Genomic DNA, 18,375 nt, shown 5'->3' on the forward strand with positions numbered 1-18,375 from the left:
TGGGAAGCATTTACTGCGGGAAAGGATGGAGTTTGTGTGTCTGTGTCTCACTGAGGCTCCCAGAGCCACGGGCCTGGTTTATCACACGCTGTGGGAGTGCACGGTGTCATTTGGTGGGGGTCCTTGCCTTGTTCTATTCCAAAGATAAAACTGGAAGTCAGAGTTATCTGGTGGCTTCAAAATAGCAGAGTCTGGGTGGAACTGGCGTGGTCTGTGGCTCTCTGCAGAAAGCCAGGATGGAAATAATCAGCTGAATGCTGCTTGTGCAGCGTGGAGCTCTGGAAGGGGCAGCCACCGCAACATTCCCATGCAATATTCCCACACAATACTCCCAGAGACAATATTTCCATACAGTATTCCCATACAATATTGCCTTACAACATTTCCATACAATATTCCAGAGACCAAATTCCCATACAATACTCCCAGACACAACATTCCCATGCAATATTCCCATGCAACGTTCCCATACAGTATTCCCATGCAATGTTCCAGAGAGGTGAAAGGCAGGAGCAGAGCAGGCCCCTGGCTGTCCCCACAGTCCTGCAGCTGTGCCACAGAGGGGTTTGAAGCCATGGGGCTGTGGCACCTGGGGACGCTTGGGGCTGGTGGTGGCACCTGGGGACGCTTGGGGCTGGTGGTGGCACCTGGGACAGGCCTGGAGGTGGCCCTGGCAGTGCTGGGGGAGCACTGGGACAGGAGGATCTCAGAGGGCATCTCAAGCATAAACCATTCTGTGATCCCACGTCCAGCCTGGCCTGGAACATTCCAGGAGATGCTGATGAACATTCCAGCTTGGACACTGATTTTTAACCTGCATTTAGTTCACAATTCCAGTTGCTCTGTACCAGTCACCTGGCACCTCCCTGCTCTCTGCCAACTGCACAGCACTGCCTTGGCTTCTTGAGGCTTTTTGCTCAAAACCTTGGGAGCTGGAGCTGTTTTCCCTGTTGAGGATGCCTGTTAAACCACCCAGCATTGCAGCATCCTAATTGTGCTGCAGCCAGCCTTTAATCCTGTTAGCGCGTGTCATGTTGCTCTTGTATCACTCTAATTTTTAATCAAAATGTCATGCCATACCAGGTTAAGTGTCTGCCAGAGTCTAAATCTATTACATTGGCACGGTTGCCTTTATTAACCAATTTTTAAACTCATCAAAAGCTCAAACAGATTTGACAGGGTTCATTTTTCACCAATTTTGGTGCCTGCTCTCTGCTATCAGTGGATCGGGGTCAGGGGATGAGTTTGCCCATGAAGACACTCATCCTTTTTATTTATTGCCAGAATCCTGTTTTCCATCAGATTTTGGAGCCCTTTCCTGTAGAGGTGTAAAATAAAATCAGTTTCTGCATAACCCTGAAGTGCCAAAGTCCCTGTCCCAAAGAAATTCTCATTCAAATGCTCAAACCTGGACTTTGCCAAGAGTTTTGTCTTCCCGAATGCAAATATCTGAATCCTGCCTTCGGATGCTGACTGGGAGCTGGGTCCTTGCTCCACAGGGCAGGGGAAAGCTAATTAGGCACTGACTAATTATTGCAGGTTTGGCCACATTGAGAGCCACAACTGAGAGTGGGATTGGGAGGGAGAGGTGTTTATTGTTATTTATTGTTATTTATTGTTATTTATTGTTATTTATTGTTATTTATTGTTATCTATTGTTATTTATTGTTATTTATTGTTATTTATTGTTATTTATTGTGTTGGAAGGGGTGCCAGTGCTGGGCTCTCCTGTCAGATGGAGCAGATATAAGCTAGGTTTGTGGCTTTTCCTGCAGAACCTGTGGGAAAGCTCCTTCCCCCCATCCAGAGCCTTCCAATCTAGCCGGGCCTAATTCATGATAATTATTTTTCATATTGCTTTTATGTGGCCGTACATTGTCTGAATTCCACAACAATGCAGCAGCAGAGTTTCCAGGCTGGCTCTGGGCTCCCCGAGGCAGCATTTATTAAAACCTCCTTTTGTCCATATTTCATGTTTATTGCTGCCATCTTTAATTAAGGGAGGTAAATATTGCCGAGGGGGGCTGAGGGCCCTTTTTAGCGTGAATAATCAGAAATAATCCGTGGCACAGGATGGTGAGGGAGGGGGAAGGAGCTCCGGGGTGCCCCTGCTGCTCTGGGATGGGGCAGCTGGGCAGGGTCTCTGCCCCAGGGACCGGTGATGTTTACAGTGAGCAATGGGGGAGGAGTTGAATTCAGCTGGAATTGGAATTTTTACAGATGCACAAAGGACATTGCGGCAGCAGGGGCTGGGCTGGGAGCAGGGGGCTGCAAAAAGGACATTTCTGCTGGGAGAAGGTGGCTGCCCCTGGGGGCACAGGGAGCAAAGGGATGTCCCAGTGGAACGGCGAGCCCAGCAGGGCCCAGGCTGTCCTGGCAGTGATGGTGGTGATGGGCACTGCTGGCCCTGGCAGTGATGGTGGTGGGCACTGCTGGCCCTGGCACTGCCCAGGCTGTCCTGGCAGCGATGGTGCTGAGGGTCTGCTGGCCCTGGCAGTGATGGTGCTGAGGGGCACTGCTGGCCCTGGCAGTGATGGTGATGGGCACTGCTGGCCCTGGCAGTGATGGTGGTGATGGGCACTGCTGGCCCTGGCACTGCCCAGGCTGTCCTGGCAGCACTCCTGACTCGCTGAGCAAAGGGAGACTTTTCCTCGGGGACTCATCTTCTGTCAGCCCTGAGATAATCCGATGTGATAGTGCAGGCACGATGACTTCATTACTGTAATTATTTTTATTGCCTCTGCAGGCCTCTGCTTTAAAATAAACTCGAGAGCCAGAGCATTCAGTTCCATCCCAGTGCTGGGGGCAGGCTTGGATGCTCGTGGAGGGCATTTCCAACGTAAATGTTTGCATGGTTCTACCACCTTCACCTCCTTCCTTTCACTGTACTGAGGGCCTGAGTGCTCAGTTTTGCCCAGTGCACCCAGCTTTGCTGCTCTTTGCCCTCTCCAGGTGCCTGGGTGGGCCCAGGCGCTGCCACACAGGGCACACCCAAACCAGGGGGTTCAGATTGGGGTACAGGGTGGGGAATGTCCCCTGTGGCCCTGGCAGGATGGGCAGTACCCGTGGCTGGGTCACCTCAGGCCTGGCACCAGCCCTGGCTTCTCCTGATCCCAGCTGCCCCCCTGGCTCCGCAGGGCTCACCTCAGCTGGGCTCCAGCTCATCCCAGAGCGTCTGTAGGGAACGTTGGGCTCACAGACAGCGGAGCTGGCTCCTCAGAGCGTGCCCTGCTGCAGGGAGCTGCTCTGGGTGCAGGGCAGGAGGAGCTGTGGCGTGTGCAGTGTGTGTGTGCAGGTGTGTGCAGTGTGTGTGCAGGTGTGTGCAGTGTGTGTGCAGGTGTGCAGTGTGTGTGCAGTGTGTGTGTGCAGGTGTGCAGTGTGTGTGTGTGCAGGTGTGCAGTGTGTGTGCAGGTGTGCCGTGTGTGTGTGTGTGCAGGTGTGTGCAGTGTGTGTGTGCAGGTGTGCAGTGTGTGTGTGTGCAGGTGTGCAGTGTGTGTGCAGGTGTGCCGTGTGTGTGTGTGTGCAGGTGTGTGCAGTGTGTGTGCAGTGTGTGTGTGCAGGTGTGCAGTGTGTGTGTGCAGTGTGTGTGTGCAGGTGTGCAGTGTGTGCAGTGTGTGTGCAGTGTGTGTGCAGTGTTTGTGCAGTGTGTGTGTGCAGGTGTGTGCAGGTGTGCAGTGTGTGTGCAGGTGTACAGTGTGTGTGCAGGTGTGTGCAGTGTGTGTGCAGGTGTGTGCAGGTGTGCAGTGTGTGCAGTGTGTGCAGGATGTGCAGGTGTGCAGTGTGTGTGTGCAGTGTGTGTGTGTGCAGGTGTGCTCCCTTTGGGATGCTCAGCCCCATCAGCTCAGCCCGTGCCCAGCACAGCCTGTGCCCAATATCCCATCCATCCCCGTGCCCTTTCCAGGCTGGCACAGCCCCTGCCCTGTGCCCTTTCCAGGCTGGCACAGCCCCTGCCCTGTGCCCAGCCCAGCCTGGCACAGGCTCGGGGAGCTTAGGGCCCATCTGGGCAGGGAACAGAGGCTTTGCCCATCAACACGAGTAATCCCTGCCTGTAATCCAGGCTGCTCTGCGCTGCTGCCCAGCGGCTCCTGGTGCCAAGGGACAGCCCGTGGGGCTGTGGGGGCGCTGGGCACAGCCCCTGCCCCGCTCTGGGCTCACGGGATGGGGCTGGGGGCTGCAGCAGGGCCGGGAGCTGCTGCTGTCAGCACAGATCTGTCCTGGAACTCAGGCTGTGAGCGAGCTCAGCTGCTCCTGGGCCCCTGGGAGAGCCCTGGGCCGTGTTTCTGGGGATTATTTTTATCTCTAAATATGAAATTCTCTCGGAGCAGCATTTAGAGCCGTGTCACTGCCCTGGCTGTGGTGGCTGTCTGGGACACTGACACAGACGGGGAATTCAGACAGTTCCTTCTCATGCCTCTGATTTTAGCGTTGCCAGGAGCTGGTTCTCAGCAGTGATGAAGGAATTTGAGCTGGCTGGGGTCTGTTTGATGAGCTGGCAGAGCTGGTGGCGCTCTGTCCTCTGCAACCCCACATTCTTTCCAGGAGCAGAAACGCTCCAAGGCTTTGGGGCCCTGGAGCACTCCCTGCCTGCCACCCACAGGTCTGGGCAGTGGGAATGGTTTGGATTGCGTGTGGAACGGAGCCCAGTGGGAGCTGCGTGTGCTGTGCCCGTTGGCAGCATCCCCTGGCTGCCCTGGGGAGAGCAAGGGAGGCTGTGGGGTGAGCCACACCTGCAGGGCAAGGGCTGAGCCCTGGGATGGGCCCAGGTGGGGCAGAGAGGGCAGGTTTAAACTGAATAGAAAGGGATGGGGATGGGCACGGGCACGGGCATGGGCACGGGCACGGGCACGGGCACGGGCACGGGCACGGGCACGGGCATGGGCAGGCGCTGTGCTGGTCAGGGGGCAGCTGCTGCCCTGCAGGGACCCTGCCCTGCCTCGCCCACCACCCTTGCTTTGGGGAGGGGTCACAATGGGCTGCCCGGGCCTCCGGAGCTCCTGGACCTGCTGCCTTTGTCCTGTGTGCCACCGGAGCGTGGCATTGCCCCCGGTTCCTGTGTGTGCGGCAGGGGATGGGTTTGGCACACGTGTGTGATGTCTACGGGGGCCCTGGTGATGGCTGTCCCTTGGGGACACCCCTGGCTCCGTCCCCTCTTTTGGGGACACCCCTGGCTCCATCCCCTGCCCGGGACACCCCCGGCCCCTCTCCGGGTGCCCGCCCAGCCCCAGCCGCGGTGCTCTGTCAAACACGCTCCCGTGGAGGGGAGCCGCGATCCTTTATTCTGGGTTTGATGTGCAAAGCAAACACGTTAACATCAAGGCAGCTTCCCCGCGGCGCCGGGGATTTGGGATTTGGGATTTGGCTCCTGCTCCGCGTTGGGGGGGCTGCTCCTGGGGAATGGGGGTGCTCAGAGTGATGGGGGGGCGTTTGGGGGCTTTTCTGTGAAAACTGAGCTGAGCAGAGCCCATCCCATGGCCCTGCTGGGGCTGTCCTGGGCTCTCTGCCCCTGCACACCCGGCCCTGCCAGGGCTGCCCATCCTCGGGAAGGACACGGGGGCAGCAGGAGTGTGACAGTGTCACAGGGGCCTCAGGGTGAGGGAGGAGACGAGGGTCTGACTCCATGTTTCAGAAGCATGATTTATTATTTTATGATATATATTACATTAAAACTATACTAAAAGAGTAGAAAAAAAGATTTCATCAGAAGGCTGGCTAAGAATAGAATAGGAAAGAATGATAACAAAAGTCTGTAACTCCGGCTCTCTGTCTGAGCCAGCTGACTGTGATTGGCCATTAATTAGAAATCACAGATGCACCTGTTGCATTCCACAGCAGCAGATAATCACTGTTTACATTTTGTTCCTGAGGCCTCCCAGCTTCTCAGGAGGAACAATCCTAAGGAAAGGCTTTTTCATGAAAAGATATCCGTGGCAGCATTCCGTGGCCAGCGCTGTTGGGTCCCTGCTGCTGCTCAGGGTGTGTCCCATTCATTGGGAAGGTTGTGCTCCCTGCCCCTGTCTCAGCGAGCATCATTCCCACCTGGCCGGGCTCTCCTGGCAGTCGCCCCTGTGGCAGGAGCCCTCTCCCGGCTGGGCTGGCCCCGGCTGCCCCAGCCCAGCGCTGCTGTTAATATTCAGGGAGCAGCACCGCCTCTCCCAGGACAGAGATCCTGCCGTGGCTGGGCAAATCAGAGTTCATTATCGTGTTAATCTGACTGATTGCGGCCTCCCAGAAGGGTTCCACATATGGTCATTGCTGCAGCACAGATAAAGCTGCTGTGCCTGGCTCACAGGCTCCAGCTCTGCTCTCGGTGCTCTTTATCCTTGAGGTGCAGTTCTGGGAAATGGAAATGTGAATTATTTTTTAACCTGCGCTTAGTTTTGAGTCTGAATTGGGGTTTTGAGCATCTGCCCTTTGTTTGCAGTCAGGTTTTTCCCTTATTTTGTTGTCTTATTTTGGCTCTGGTTTTAAACGTGAAGCACGAACTGAGCGCCCTGCACAATCTCTTGCAGGGATCCACATCTTTCCTGGGAAATCATTTGGGGCAAGCTGTAATCCTTGGCACTGGCTCTGGTGGAGCCATGGCATGCAGGGCACCCCTCACATGGGATTGACCTGCTTGACCGACACTGCTGGCCCGGGGCTTCAGTCTGGCAGCTCATACTGAGTTATTCCACTGGCTTTTGTCATTCAGGAACAAGGCTGGGGTTGGTCCAGTGTGGCCTGGGGACCCTGGGGCTCTTTGGGGACCCTGGGGCTCTTTGGGGACAGTTTGGGGACCCTGGGGCTCTTTGGGGACCCTGGGGCTCTTTGGGGACAGTCTGTGACAGCAGCCTCCAGGCTGAGCCCCTTCCCAGCTCCCCCAGCCCCTCCTGGCAAAGCGTTCCAGGTTCCCAGCCCAGGCTGAGGGAGCAGAGGTAGGGTAGCCCCAGCAGGCAGGGGAGAGCCATTCATTATTGGCCTCCGAACAATTCACGCCGCCTGTGCCCTGAGCCTTTCACTGCCGATGGCAGGGGAGCGCCAAATTCAACAAGAGCCACATGGAGCCACTCCAGGCTGCACGAATGAAGAAAAGGGAGTTTGAGTTATTGGAAAAACCAATTTGGCTTTATGGAGAGAGGTTTTCTGTGCCTCTCAATTACAGAGTTATAAATTCTAAGTGTAATTCATAAAAGCTGCACGGCAGCAGAGTGAAGGTGGCGTGTCATCAGTCACTGGGAGGGAAGGGCTGGAGAATATTCAGAATATTCCCTGCATCCTCTGTGAGTCCGTGCAGGATCCAGGCTGGGGCCAGCCCTGTCCAGCTTCCCTTGGTTGAAAACATAAATCCTTGAGGTGATGTTCATCTTCCCTTCTCAAGCTGCTTTTCTCTGTTTTGTTAAGGTGTGAGAGAAGCATATTTCCTTTATATATATCCCAAAGCTATAGTTTCAAGGATACAAGCAATATTCTAAAATTATCCTTCAAAAGGTTATTATTGCAGAGCTCTTTATGGATTAAATGCAAGCAAAAAGCAACATCCTTAACACTTTAATTCCAATGCTCCTAAACAAACCAGGGTTAATTGCAAAGAAAGGATAGGTGCAAAGGCCTTTTTCCATGCTTTATTTTCCTCAGTTATGATTAGAACTCGCAACTGTCCCACTGTTGGTCTCCACACATATCACAATCACAAATACACATGTTTGCACCTGACACGAAACACAGCTTTGTATTTCACATGGGCAAGCCCTGGGGAAAGCACAGAGTAAGTTTTGCAAAGCCCTTGGAAAGCTCAAGACAAAGCCTCTGCAGGTGCTGTGGGAGCTGTGAAATGCTCCTGGCACAAGTTCCTGATTATTAACGGGTTTAAAAGTGCTCAACCGCTGTCCCACTGCAGACTTTGCTAAATGAGGACATCGGGGGCTGAAATCCCATGATGGAGAGCGTGTGGATCCTTCTGCATAGCCAGCACAAAGGGCTGGAGACCTGCTGGGCATTAAGAGGAGAATCGATAATCTGGGGTTTGAGGCTCCGTGGGCCCTTCATTAGGAACTTTCCTCCTCAGGAGCTTTACAAACTTCCACGTCCAGCTGCCCAGATAAGTCTGGAAGGCAGAAATTACTGTGTCAGCGAGGAGGAAGGATTAGAGATAACAGGGAATTAATACTGAAATGCATATGCTATAAATATAACAGGATTACACTGGAGTTATGTAAAAGCCCTTTTCCTTCCCCGAGTCTCCTTGGGTGGGCAGGTGGGCAGCCCCCTGAGCTTCTGCCCTCGCCTGGGGCTGCCAGGGCATCTTTCCTTAGCAGGACACAGGGGATGGCTTCAAACGGGCAGTGTTCAGTGGGATTTGGGGCAGGGGTTTTTCCCTGGCACAGGTGCCCAGAGCAGCTGGGGCTGCCCCTGCATCCCTGGCACTGCCAGGGCCGGGTTGGACACTGGGGTTGGAGCACCTGGGGCAGGGGAAGGTGTCCCTGCCGTGGCTCTGCTCTTTGCAGTGTGTGTTTATTTTGCAGGTTATTGTTTGGCTGTTGTTTGGTAGGTTTTGGGGCTTTTTTCCCCCTGCTTTTGGAGTGACACAGACTTGTCTTTGTTATTCAGCTGGGCCAGGTGTGGGTTTATCTCTTTGCTATTTAGCTTCTTTTCTGCCAGGTTCCAAACCCCTTCCTCCCACATCCAGCTGTTAACCCCTCCTGTCCCGAGCAGTTTTCCTCCCTTGTATCCCCTGCCCTTGTTCCACCCCCAGTTCTCCCGATTAGACTGGGGAGTGCAACAACGAATAAAGTAACCCAGTTATTCCCTGCCTGCAGATGAATATTCTCAGGCCCATTTTGCCCATTTCCTCCTCATTCCAGGGCTTAGCAGAGGCTGGGAGCTGTCAGTGAGGACTCGGCCCTGCCTGCAGAGCCAACATTAACTTTGTCTGAGGGATGATAAATCCCGGGCTCCTGCAGCACGGTGCTGAACTTGGAAAATGAAGCATTTAAACCACAATATTGCAGTCAAATTGCTGGTGAAAATCTCTTCATGTTGGCAGTGGAGCTGGAGGGCCTTTGATCTCTCCCAGCTCAGATGTTGCTGCCAAAGAGACTTAAGCCTAAACTTCACTTTGTAAAATAGACTTTTTTTGACGCTTTCCTTTAAAAAAATAATCTCCTCCTAAGCTCAGGAAGCAGGGACGAGTGGGCAGCCCACAAGGAGATTTTAAACCCAAATAACGCAGGAAGGAGCCACTTTCAGCTGCTTCCATTGCTTCTGTAAATCCTGGGCTTAATCCCTGGAGCAGCTGGGGGGGGACGTGGCATTTGAGCCTGGGAGCTGGAGTGAAACAGCCCCCAGCCCCTCGTGGGGCAGGCAGGGATCCCCTGGAGCACTTGGAGCTTAAATGGTCCATGGTGTTACCCCTGCCATGGCATGGGGTAAATGGTCTGGGAAAAGCTGTGCCTCCCATCCCTGCAGCCAGGACTTGGGACAGGGCTCATCCTCGGTCCCTGGGGTGGGACTGAAGGCTCCTGCCTGAACTGAGCCCTCTGCTCATTTGCAGATCAGCTGCTATTTTTAAATATCCCTTTTTTGTTTGTTTGTTTGTTTATTTTTCTATCTGGATGACCCTAAATTTGGCTGAGGAGCTTAGGAAAGCAAAGAATGCAAGGTTGCTTTAATCTTCTTAAAGTTTGGCACCCTGCTCCGGGCGCCCTGTGCCAGGGCCTGACCACCAGGGAACAGTTCCTAATTCCCAATATCGCACCGTGTGGCGGTGGGCAGCCTTTCCCCTGGTCTGTCACCGATGCAGTTCGTGATGGAGAGTCCCTCCTGGCTGCCTCGGAGGCACCTCCAGACACTGAGAGCCCTTGGCAGGTGCTGGCACTGGGAGCAGGCCCTGGCGCCAGCCTGGCACGGGGCACCCCAGCGTGTGCCAGCGCCTGCCCGAGGTGTCCCATCAGCCTGGGCACCCCAAGGGCTGCCCTCAAATCCTGCGGGCAGACAGCAGTCTCATTTTATGGGAACATGTAAAGATCCAAACATGGACTATTTAAGCCGGTGTTATGCAATGGGAGCTCTTTTAAGTCGTGATTTGTAAAGGCAGTTCAGATAATTTCCTGAAAGACATTCTGCTAATGATTAATTTAGAATATGTTTAATTCAAGTTAGAGAGATCAAAGAGGGAGCATTTTCCCTGTAATGCCATGCATGGTTTCACACTTTCACCAGATCCCAGGCACCGGGGGGTGTCTGCTTTGTCCTTCCCTGCAATTCCTCTGTGGAGATGGCAGAGGAGAGCATTCTGTGCTGGTTTGGGGCAGGGAAGGGAGAGCAGCCTCGAGCACATCCCTGTGAGTTCTGTTCAGAGGAGGGACGGGATGCTGGGGATGCTGGGGATGTGCAATCCCCCCTCAGGATGCTGGGGATGCTGGGGATGTGCAGTCAGCCCCCGGGATGCTGGAGATGCTGGGGATGCTGGGGATGTGCAATCCACGCTCCCCTCCCGTGGCACCGGCCCCAGGTGGGGCTGGCACTCCTTCCTTGAGGTCCAGCTGGGAATTGTTATAAATGATCGAATCGTGAGCCAAAACTATCAAAAATTTAGCAAAGATTTATTAATTTGTCTGCGAGACCGAAGTTCGGTCTTCGAAACCACCACAGCCAAAGGTCCAGCGTCGAGGCCGGGATCGGAGCCGGGTGAGGTCGGATCTGACCTCCGAGTGCCAGAGTCTCCCCCTCGGTTCACGCCCGCTGCTTCTTGCGGCGGGGTTTTATCTCGCAGTTTATTCTGCCCGAGGCAGAGATGACCGAAGGCAGAGATGACCGAATGTTCTTTGTGTCTCTTCACAGAATGATTCAGGAGTTTGAGCTCCCGCATCCTGTGCGGGGCCGGGCTGCAGCAGCAGCAGCTCCTGCTCCTTGCAGGGCGTGCGGCTGCTGCCCCGAGCCCTTTTCCCCCCCCGGTAACGGGGCCCGGCTCCGGGCTGGGGCTGGGTGGGCTCGGTGCTCTCGGGGCCCTTTTCCACCCCCGGTAACGGGGCCCGGCTCCGGGCTGGGGCTGGGTGGGCTCGGTGCTCTCGGGGCCCTTTTCCCCCCCCGGTAACGGGGCCCGGCTCCGGGCTGGGGCCGCTCATCCCGCGGGCGCACCGTGCGAGGCGCGGAACCCTCGTTATTTCCAACACAACCACATTGCTGCGCGGCACCGAGCCCCGGGCACGGGCTCCCGTGGGCTTCCCCCGCCGCAGCGCGCGGCTGCCGATGGCCCGTTTGATCCGATAGCGCGCCCGTTTGATGCGATAACGCGCCCGTTTGATCCGATAGCGCGGGTGCCGTGTATGTGTCAGCAAGCCGTGCGCTCGGGCAGGCAGGCAGGCAGGCAGGCAGGCAGCGGCTGTCGGGAGCAGCCTTTGATCGGCGCGGATGCGGCGGCTCCGCGCACCGGGGCTGCCGGAGCGGGAGGGAATCGCCGGGGGAGCGGGATGGGAGGCGGTGATGGCACAAACCGCGGGCACTGGCACAGCTGCGGCATCTGCAGCCCCCGGCAGAAGGGAGGAGGAGAAGGAGGGGAATTTTGGGGTTGTGGTGGCCAAATCTCTGCACGGAGCGGCCCAGGGCAGAGGGGGCTGAGCACACAAACACACCTTTGTTTGACAGCGGGCTGGGTGTGGAGACAGGTGAGGAGAGGCCGACGCGGAGCAGATCCTGCAGGGGGATAATGGTTTTTATCAGGGCGATGATCTCCCCTACACAGCCGGCTCAGGTGTGGAACTGCCTCCCCGGGATGGTATCGGCACATTCCCGCCTGGGCCTGGGGGTTTTCATCGCTTCTGATGGGGCATGACCGGCTCAGCTGCCCCTCCGGTGGGATGGCAGGAGGGTCCGGAGCCGAAAATGTCCCACCGGGAGCTGTGCGGGGTCTGGGCTGTCCTCGGTGTCACCTCGCCAGCTCCGGAGCCCTCGCACCCATCCCCAGCTCTGCCCCACCGCCCCCGGGCTGCCGCTGACCCTCTTTGTCCTGCAGAGAGATGCCAAGGGCCAGTACCTGTTCGACCTGCTGTGCCACCACCTGAACCTGCTGGAGAAGGATTACTTCGGCATCCGCTTTGTGGACCCCGACAAGCAAAGGGTGAGAGAGAGAGAGAGAGAGAGAGAGCCCCCACAGCGGGCAGGGCGGGCGCAGAACGAGCTCCGGGGCCCTCCAGTCCCTCCTTACCCTTGGAGCCCCGGGCCGTGCACGGGAATGGCAGTGCGGGCACAGCTGTGGATAGCAGTTATCGATAACAGCTATCGGTAACAGCTGTGGGTAACAGTTATCGATAACAGCTATGGATAACAGCTAGGGATAACAGCTATCGATAATACCTATTGATAACAGCTATCGATAACAGCTATGGCTAACAGCTAGGGATAACAGTTATCAATAACAGCTGTGGATAACAGCTATCGATAACAGCTATCGATAACAGCCCCGTGCTGCGCTCTCACAAGGCTCAGGACAGCCGATTGCTGCTCCCGGGGCTCCTCTGCTGTCACAGGGGGCCCCGATGCTGGGCCAGGAGCTGGCACGGAGCTGTTCCCTCACTGTGGATGGGGCCCTCTGAGCCTCCTGCTGCCCCAGCTCCCTTCCAGAGCCGCTCACCCACACTCAGAGGGCTTTTCTCACCCGGAGCGGGACCCTCCTCTCCCTCGTCCTGCCCGCCTTGCCCAGTCACGGCTGTCAGGCGCTAATTGCCTTCTTTTCCTTGCAGCACTGGCTGGAGTTCACCAAGTCGGTTGTGAAGCAGATGCGGGGTGAGTGCTGCTGGAGGTCTGGGCAGCCTCTGCTCATTCCACCCTAGATTTATTCCCATTTTCTCGTGCCTGTCCCCTCGGGGGTCCGTTCCCAGCCCCCGGGCCAGGAGCAGCTCCCCCAGGAGCTGTTGTGGCGGGTTGGAGCAGGGTTATCCCCACCAGCCCCACAGCCAGCACGGGGCAGGTGGATGGGATGGGGAGGGGGCTGACACCGGGCGGGGGGCACAGAGCCACTGGCACTTCCCCAGAGCTCTGTCCGGACCCGCCCTCGCCACGGCCCTGCAGCGAGGAGTGCCTGCCCCTCCTTACCTGGGGGAACAGGGCAGGTGGGACCCGGTGTGACGGGGCTGCAGGGGACAGCCCTGGCCGCTGGTGACACGTGTCCCTGCTCTCTGCAGCCCAGCCCCCCTTCACCATGTGCTTCCGAGTCAAGTTCTACCCCACGGACCCCGCGGCGCTGAAGGAGGAGATCACCAGGTGAGGATGGCACTGCCAGGGGCACACGGGTGGGATCCCTTTGTAGAGCCATTGGGATTTCCCGGTGCTTTGGGATTGTTCCTGCTGAGGGGGAAAAGCACAGGAGTGCCCACCTGAGCTGGGTGAGCGCCTGGAGCAGCACAGGAGTGCCCACCTGAGCTGGTGAGCACCTGGAGCTGCTGTGCCTGGTGGGGAGCCCAGGCTGAGGGTGGGCACAGGGTGCCCAGAGCAGCCGTGGTGCCCCTGGAGCCCTGGCAGTGCCCCAGGCCAGGCTGGACAGGGCTGGGAGCAGCCTGGGATGGTGGAAGGTGTCCCTGCCATGGCAGGGGTGGGATGGGATGTGATTTAAGGTCCTTTCCAGCCTGAGCCATCCCTGGGCTCTGTGATTAAAGCCCCTGGCTTGGTCTTTGGGTGCAGTCAGTTCCAGACCCACACTGCAGGCAGAGCACAGCCCCAGCTCTGGCACAATCCCTGCTGCTCAGGCTGCTCCAGTGCAGGGCAGGCACTGTGCCCTGCCCCAGCTCAGTGTCCTTGCCGTGCTGGGCAGGGTTGGAGCACCTGCAGCCCCCTGGGATCCCGCAGCAGCCAGGCTGGAGCACCTGCAGCCCCCTGGCATCCCGCAGCAGCAGCAGCGTGTCCCTGTGACGTGGGCAGCGCCGCACAGGGCTGGCAGCACGGCAGGGCTGGCACAGCACGGCACGGCACGGCACAGCCTCTCCTCAGTTCTATCTTTAGGGGCTCTTCGTGCTGCTCTTCCTGCCAGCAGGAAGGGCACCAGGACCCCACGGAGCAGCTCTGGAGACTGAGCTGAGGGTCCCCAGCAGCCCTGGGCACTGCCTGGAGCCTGCAGGGAAGGGCTCTGAGCTGGCACCTTCGGTGGGGTGCCCTGAGAGCCCCCAGGGCCAAAGGGTCTCTCCCACGGGACCTGAGGGGCTGCAGTGCCAGCCAGGGGCATGGCTGCCCACTGCCAGGGCCAGGCTGAGGGGGTGTGGGGAGAAATCCTCCTCTGCCAGGGTGGTGGGGCCCTGCCCGTGGCAGGGGTGCCATGCAGAGAAGGATTTCCCCCAGACCCTGGTCTAGCTCTGCCTTCTGCCGCCCGCACAGGTCCAGGGGAGCTGCCCCTGCCTGCTGCCCTCTGAGGTGTGCCTGCAGCTGCAGCTGGAACCTGGGCTTAAATTCACCTTTCCCTGGACTGACCGCACTCTAATAGCAAGATTTCTCTTTAATGTACTTTATCTGTGAAAATTAATGGTTTACCTCATCATAAACTCAGATTTGAGCAATGAGGCGTGACCGAGGACTGCAGAGTGCAAGTCTGGTTATTTAAATTCATTTCTGAGCGCAGCTCCATTTTGCTCCTTCCCTCATGACTTATGTTTTTACCAGCTAAAGGTTTTCCCAAGCGCCACATGACGCAGCCCAAAATGTTACTTAGCTTTAAATTTACTGGAATGTGTAAATTTTTCCGAGATGGTTTGTCCTTTAGCTGGGCCCAGAGACAGGGATGGGGAGCACAGGAGGCAGCTGGCCCTGGGTGGTGCAGCGAGCACGGAGGAGGATGTGGGTGCTTACACCGGGACCCAGAAGGACACAGAAAGTTGGGGAAGGAGGAAATCACATTTTGGGGAAGCTGAACACCCAGGGGGAGTGCAGCAGGCACTGCTGGGCTCCAGATCAGGAGACCCTGGCCAGGGTCAGCCCAGCAGCGCCACGTTGGGCTGCTGGGAGAGAGCGGGTGCCTGGGGGCAGGTATCCCGTGTCCAGATGGGCTGTTTGGTAATCTGAAGTGTGCCTAACCAAGGGCTCTCCCCTGTGCCCAGGTACCTGGTGTTCCTGCAGATCAAGAGGGATCTGTACCACGGCCGGCTGCTGTGCAAGACGTCGGACGCGGCGCTGCTGGCTGCCTACATCCTGCAGGGTGAGGCTCTGGGGCTGCAGGACTGCCTTGTCCTGCCTTGTTCCGCCAGGCCCTGCCAGCATCCTGCACTGGCAGCAGCTCCCTGACCTGCCCTGACCGGGGCACCCACCTGGGCTGGGCTGGGTGGGGATGGGTGGGGATGGGTGCTGGGCGCTCACCTGTCAGGCCACACCTGCACGGGCTGTCCCCAAGAGCAGCCCTGGGCTCATCCAGCCCCTGGGCTCCTGCCTGCCCTCCTGCCTGCTCCTGCAGCTGGAGGAATTCATGAATTTGGGATGGTGACCCTCTGCTGCCGGGTGACAGCCGCACAAACAGCAAAATGAATGGGATGCAGTTAAACCTGGCAAAGGATGCCTCCAGTGGGGAGCAAGGGGTGGGAGGGCGTTCCTGGCGGGGATGGGGATGGGGATGCACGCTGTGCTCTGGTCCTGCCGCTCTCGCCCACTGGATCTGTCTCCCACCAGCTGAGATCGGGGACTACGACCCGGGGAAGCACCCAGAGGGCTACAGCTCCAAGTTCCAGTTCTTCCCCAAGCACTCGGAGAAGCTGGAGAGGAAAATCGCAGAGATCCACAAGTCAGAGCTGAGGTAGGGGAGCTGCGGGGTCAGCGGCACCCAGAGCACCTCTGTGCCCCTTTGGGATTGTCACTCATGTGTCACATCCAGCTGGGACCTGCTCCTGCCTCAGCCAGAATGGCCCAGGGACCCTCGTGGGGACAGGGACCCCTCACAAACCCTGCTGCCCTCACCCCTCTCCAGGGACGTGAGGTGTACAGACCACCAGCCATCCCCATTATCCCATGGCTCTGCTGATGCCTCTGCAGCTGTGTCCTGAGGGGTTCCCAGGGAGGGAGGTGGGTTTATCTTCCCAAAAACCCACCAGAGCTGTGTCCTGAGGGGTTCCCAGGGAGGGAGGTGGGTTTAAGTTCCCATAACCCACCAGAGCTGTGTCCTGACGTGCCAGGGCTGCTGCCCTCTGCCACCAAGCTCCCCGCAGTGTTTGTGCTGCAAGCAGGGAATCCATCCCCGAATTTGGCGGCTGCCTTTTGACCTTGCCAGGGCTGCCAGCTCAGCGTGGCTGCTGTGGATGCAGCTGGCAGAGAGGCTGGGCCAGGCTGATCCTGTGAAAATGCAGTGGGAGCGTGCTGTGGCGATGCTCCCTCGCTACCAGAGCGCCCGCCCTGCCTCTCACCCGCTGCCTGCCATGGAATGTCCTTTTCCCCTGCAGTGGGCAGACACCGGCCACTTCGGAGCTGAACTTCCTCAGGAAAGCCCAGACTCTGGAGACCTACGGGGTTGACCCACACCCGTGCAAGGTAAAGCAGCTCCTGAACCCCTTCCTGAGGCTGTTGCTGGGCTTGGGCTCCTCTCTCACGACCGCTGAGGGGCTGGGCACTGTCCCCAGTGCATTTGCCACCCACCAGCAGCTCTGGGGCTGTGCCCAGGGGCCGTGCTGGGGCCATCAGCCCTGCTCAGCCTCAGCCCATCCCTGGCCAGGGTGGGAGCACGAGGGACAGGGGAGGAGAGTGCTCTGGAACCCCCAGGGCAGCTCCAGGAGAGCGTTCCCAGCACACACAGCCGTGGCAGGGTGGTCGATGCCCTCCTGCAGAAGCAGGAATGGAGACAAGAACGAGGTCAGAGACGTGGCTGGGGAGCCAGCAGGCACTAATCTGGCTGGGACAGCCCATCCCTCTGCCCTGCCCAGCCCATAATCCAGTTTGCTGCTGGAAATGCTCTTTATTGACTGAGGATGTGGCTCTCTGCTCCCTGGTAATCCCATCACATGCAGATGGACGTGGGATGCAGAGCAAACAGAAAATTCTGCGCTGGGCTCTTCCCTGGGGCTTTTCCCTGGATCGTGCCACATAAACACACATTTGCAGTAAATTTGGGGGGGTTTCCCTGTTCATGGGCAGTTTCTGAGTACCCAAGAGGTTGCTTTGCTCTGAATTCCCTCTGAAGCAGTGGTCCTGCCAGCAGCCACCCACCTGTGACCTTTGCTGCTAGATCAAGTAATTGCCATCCTTTACTTCAAGAACCTTTTGAACATATTTGAGCTACGCTAATTAATGTTCCTATGAGGACAAACATACACTCCTGTATGTCTATCAGCAGAATTTGCCTAATTCATCAAGAGCTGCTGTTAATGTGCTTAAAGGACCTGGAAACCAAAGCTAAATGAAGCTAAATTCCTCTGTTCTCTTTTCCCCAGTGGACAAGTTTGGATGAGGGGTTTTTCCCTCAGCAGCCATCCTCAGTTCAGTGTCCCTTGACTCAATCCTGTCTGAGGTTTTCATGGTACTCTCATCGTAGATTTCTCCCCCAAAAAACAAACACAGAGGAAGATCTTCCTCTCTTAAGCAGGGCTGACTGAGTCCTGGGCTGTCCTTGGTGCTTGTTTTGTATGTAAATCCCTGTAGGAATGTGGGATTTGTGTGTTTGTGTGTGAGAGAATAGCAGGGGTCCCTCTGTTTCTCTGTCTCTTGTGATGGACAGAGCTTCTGGCCTGGCCAAAGAGAACCATGGAATGATTTTGCTTGGGAAAGCCCTCAGAGGCCACAGAATGCAGCCATCCCCCAAAGCCACCGCTATCCATGTCCCTGAGTGCCACATCCACACATCCTTTTGAGCCCATGTGGGGGCCTGTGCCCATCTGACACCCCCAGGAGGATAAACCCTTCTGCCAAGACTCTGCTTCCTTCCCTGGAGCTTTTCCCACATTTGGGGGTGAGCCCAAGCCCTTTGGGCAGCCAGGCCTGAGCTGGGGCTGGCTGGGGCACAGGCACTCAGGAATGTCCCTGCTGTGCCAGGCTGGCATGTCCCCGCTGTGCCAGGCTGGCATGTCCTTCCTGTGCCAGCTGGGCATGAGTTTGGGCTGCCCCCTGGGTGTGCAGGTGTGGGGCTGAGGCTCAGCACTCTCTGCCTTCCTTTGGCCATTCAGCCTTGACAGCTGAGATGGATTTTGCTCCTGAGCACCCTCAAAAGCCCTCTGGGGATCTGCTGGCCAAACCCCCCAGGATGGATCCAGCAGTGCTGCTGACCCACAGCTTCTGGGGGTGTCACAGCCCAGCCTGTCCCTGTGCCCCTCCCTGGGAGTCCCTGCCACTGGGCTGAGGGCTGGCGCTGATTGCTGCCTTTGGCTTTGGACTGGGCTGAGGGCTGGCACTGATTGCTGGCTTTGGACTGGCACTGGGCTGAGGGCTGGCACTGATTGCTGCCTT

General features: G+C 57.3%; 1 protein-coding gene across 1 annotated transcript in view; it reads left to right on the top strand.

The window, feature by feature from the left end:
- The window catches only part of FRMD5 (FERM domain containing 5), a 50,568-nt gene that overhangs the window by 22,536 nt on the left and 9,657 nt on the right, over positions 1 to 18,375 (top strand). The window contains exons 2-7 of the mRNA XM_063170056.1: positions 11,990 to 12,094; positions 12,717 to 12,759; positions 13,158 to 13,236; positions 15,057 to 15,154; positions 15,619 to 15,742; positions 16,383 to 16,470. Of these exons, the coding sequence (XP_063026126.1) occupies positions 11,990 to 12,094; positions 12,717 to 12,759; positions 13,158 to 13,236; positions 15,057 to 15,154; positions 15,619 to 15,742; positions 16,383 to 16,470 (537 nt within the window). The remainder of the gene's footprint in view (positions 1 to 11,989; positions 12,095 to 12,716; positions 12,760 to 13,157; positions 13,237 to 15,056; positions 15,155 to 15,618; positions 15,743 to 16,382; positions 16,471 to 18,375) is intronic.

The sequence above is a fragment of the Melospiza melodia genome, chromosome 15 (genome assembly GCF_035770615.1).
Source record: "Melospiza melodia melodia isolate bMelMel2 chromosome 15, bMelMel2.pri, whole genome shotgun sequence".
In the NCBI taxonomy this organism is placed as follows: Eukaryota; Metazoa; Chordata; class Aves; order Passeriformes; family Passerellidae; genus Melospiza; species Melospiza melodia.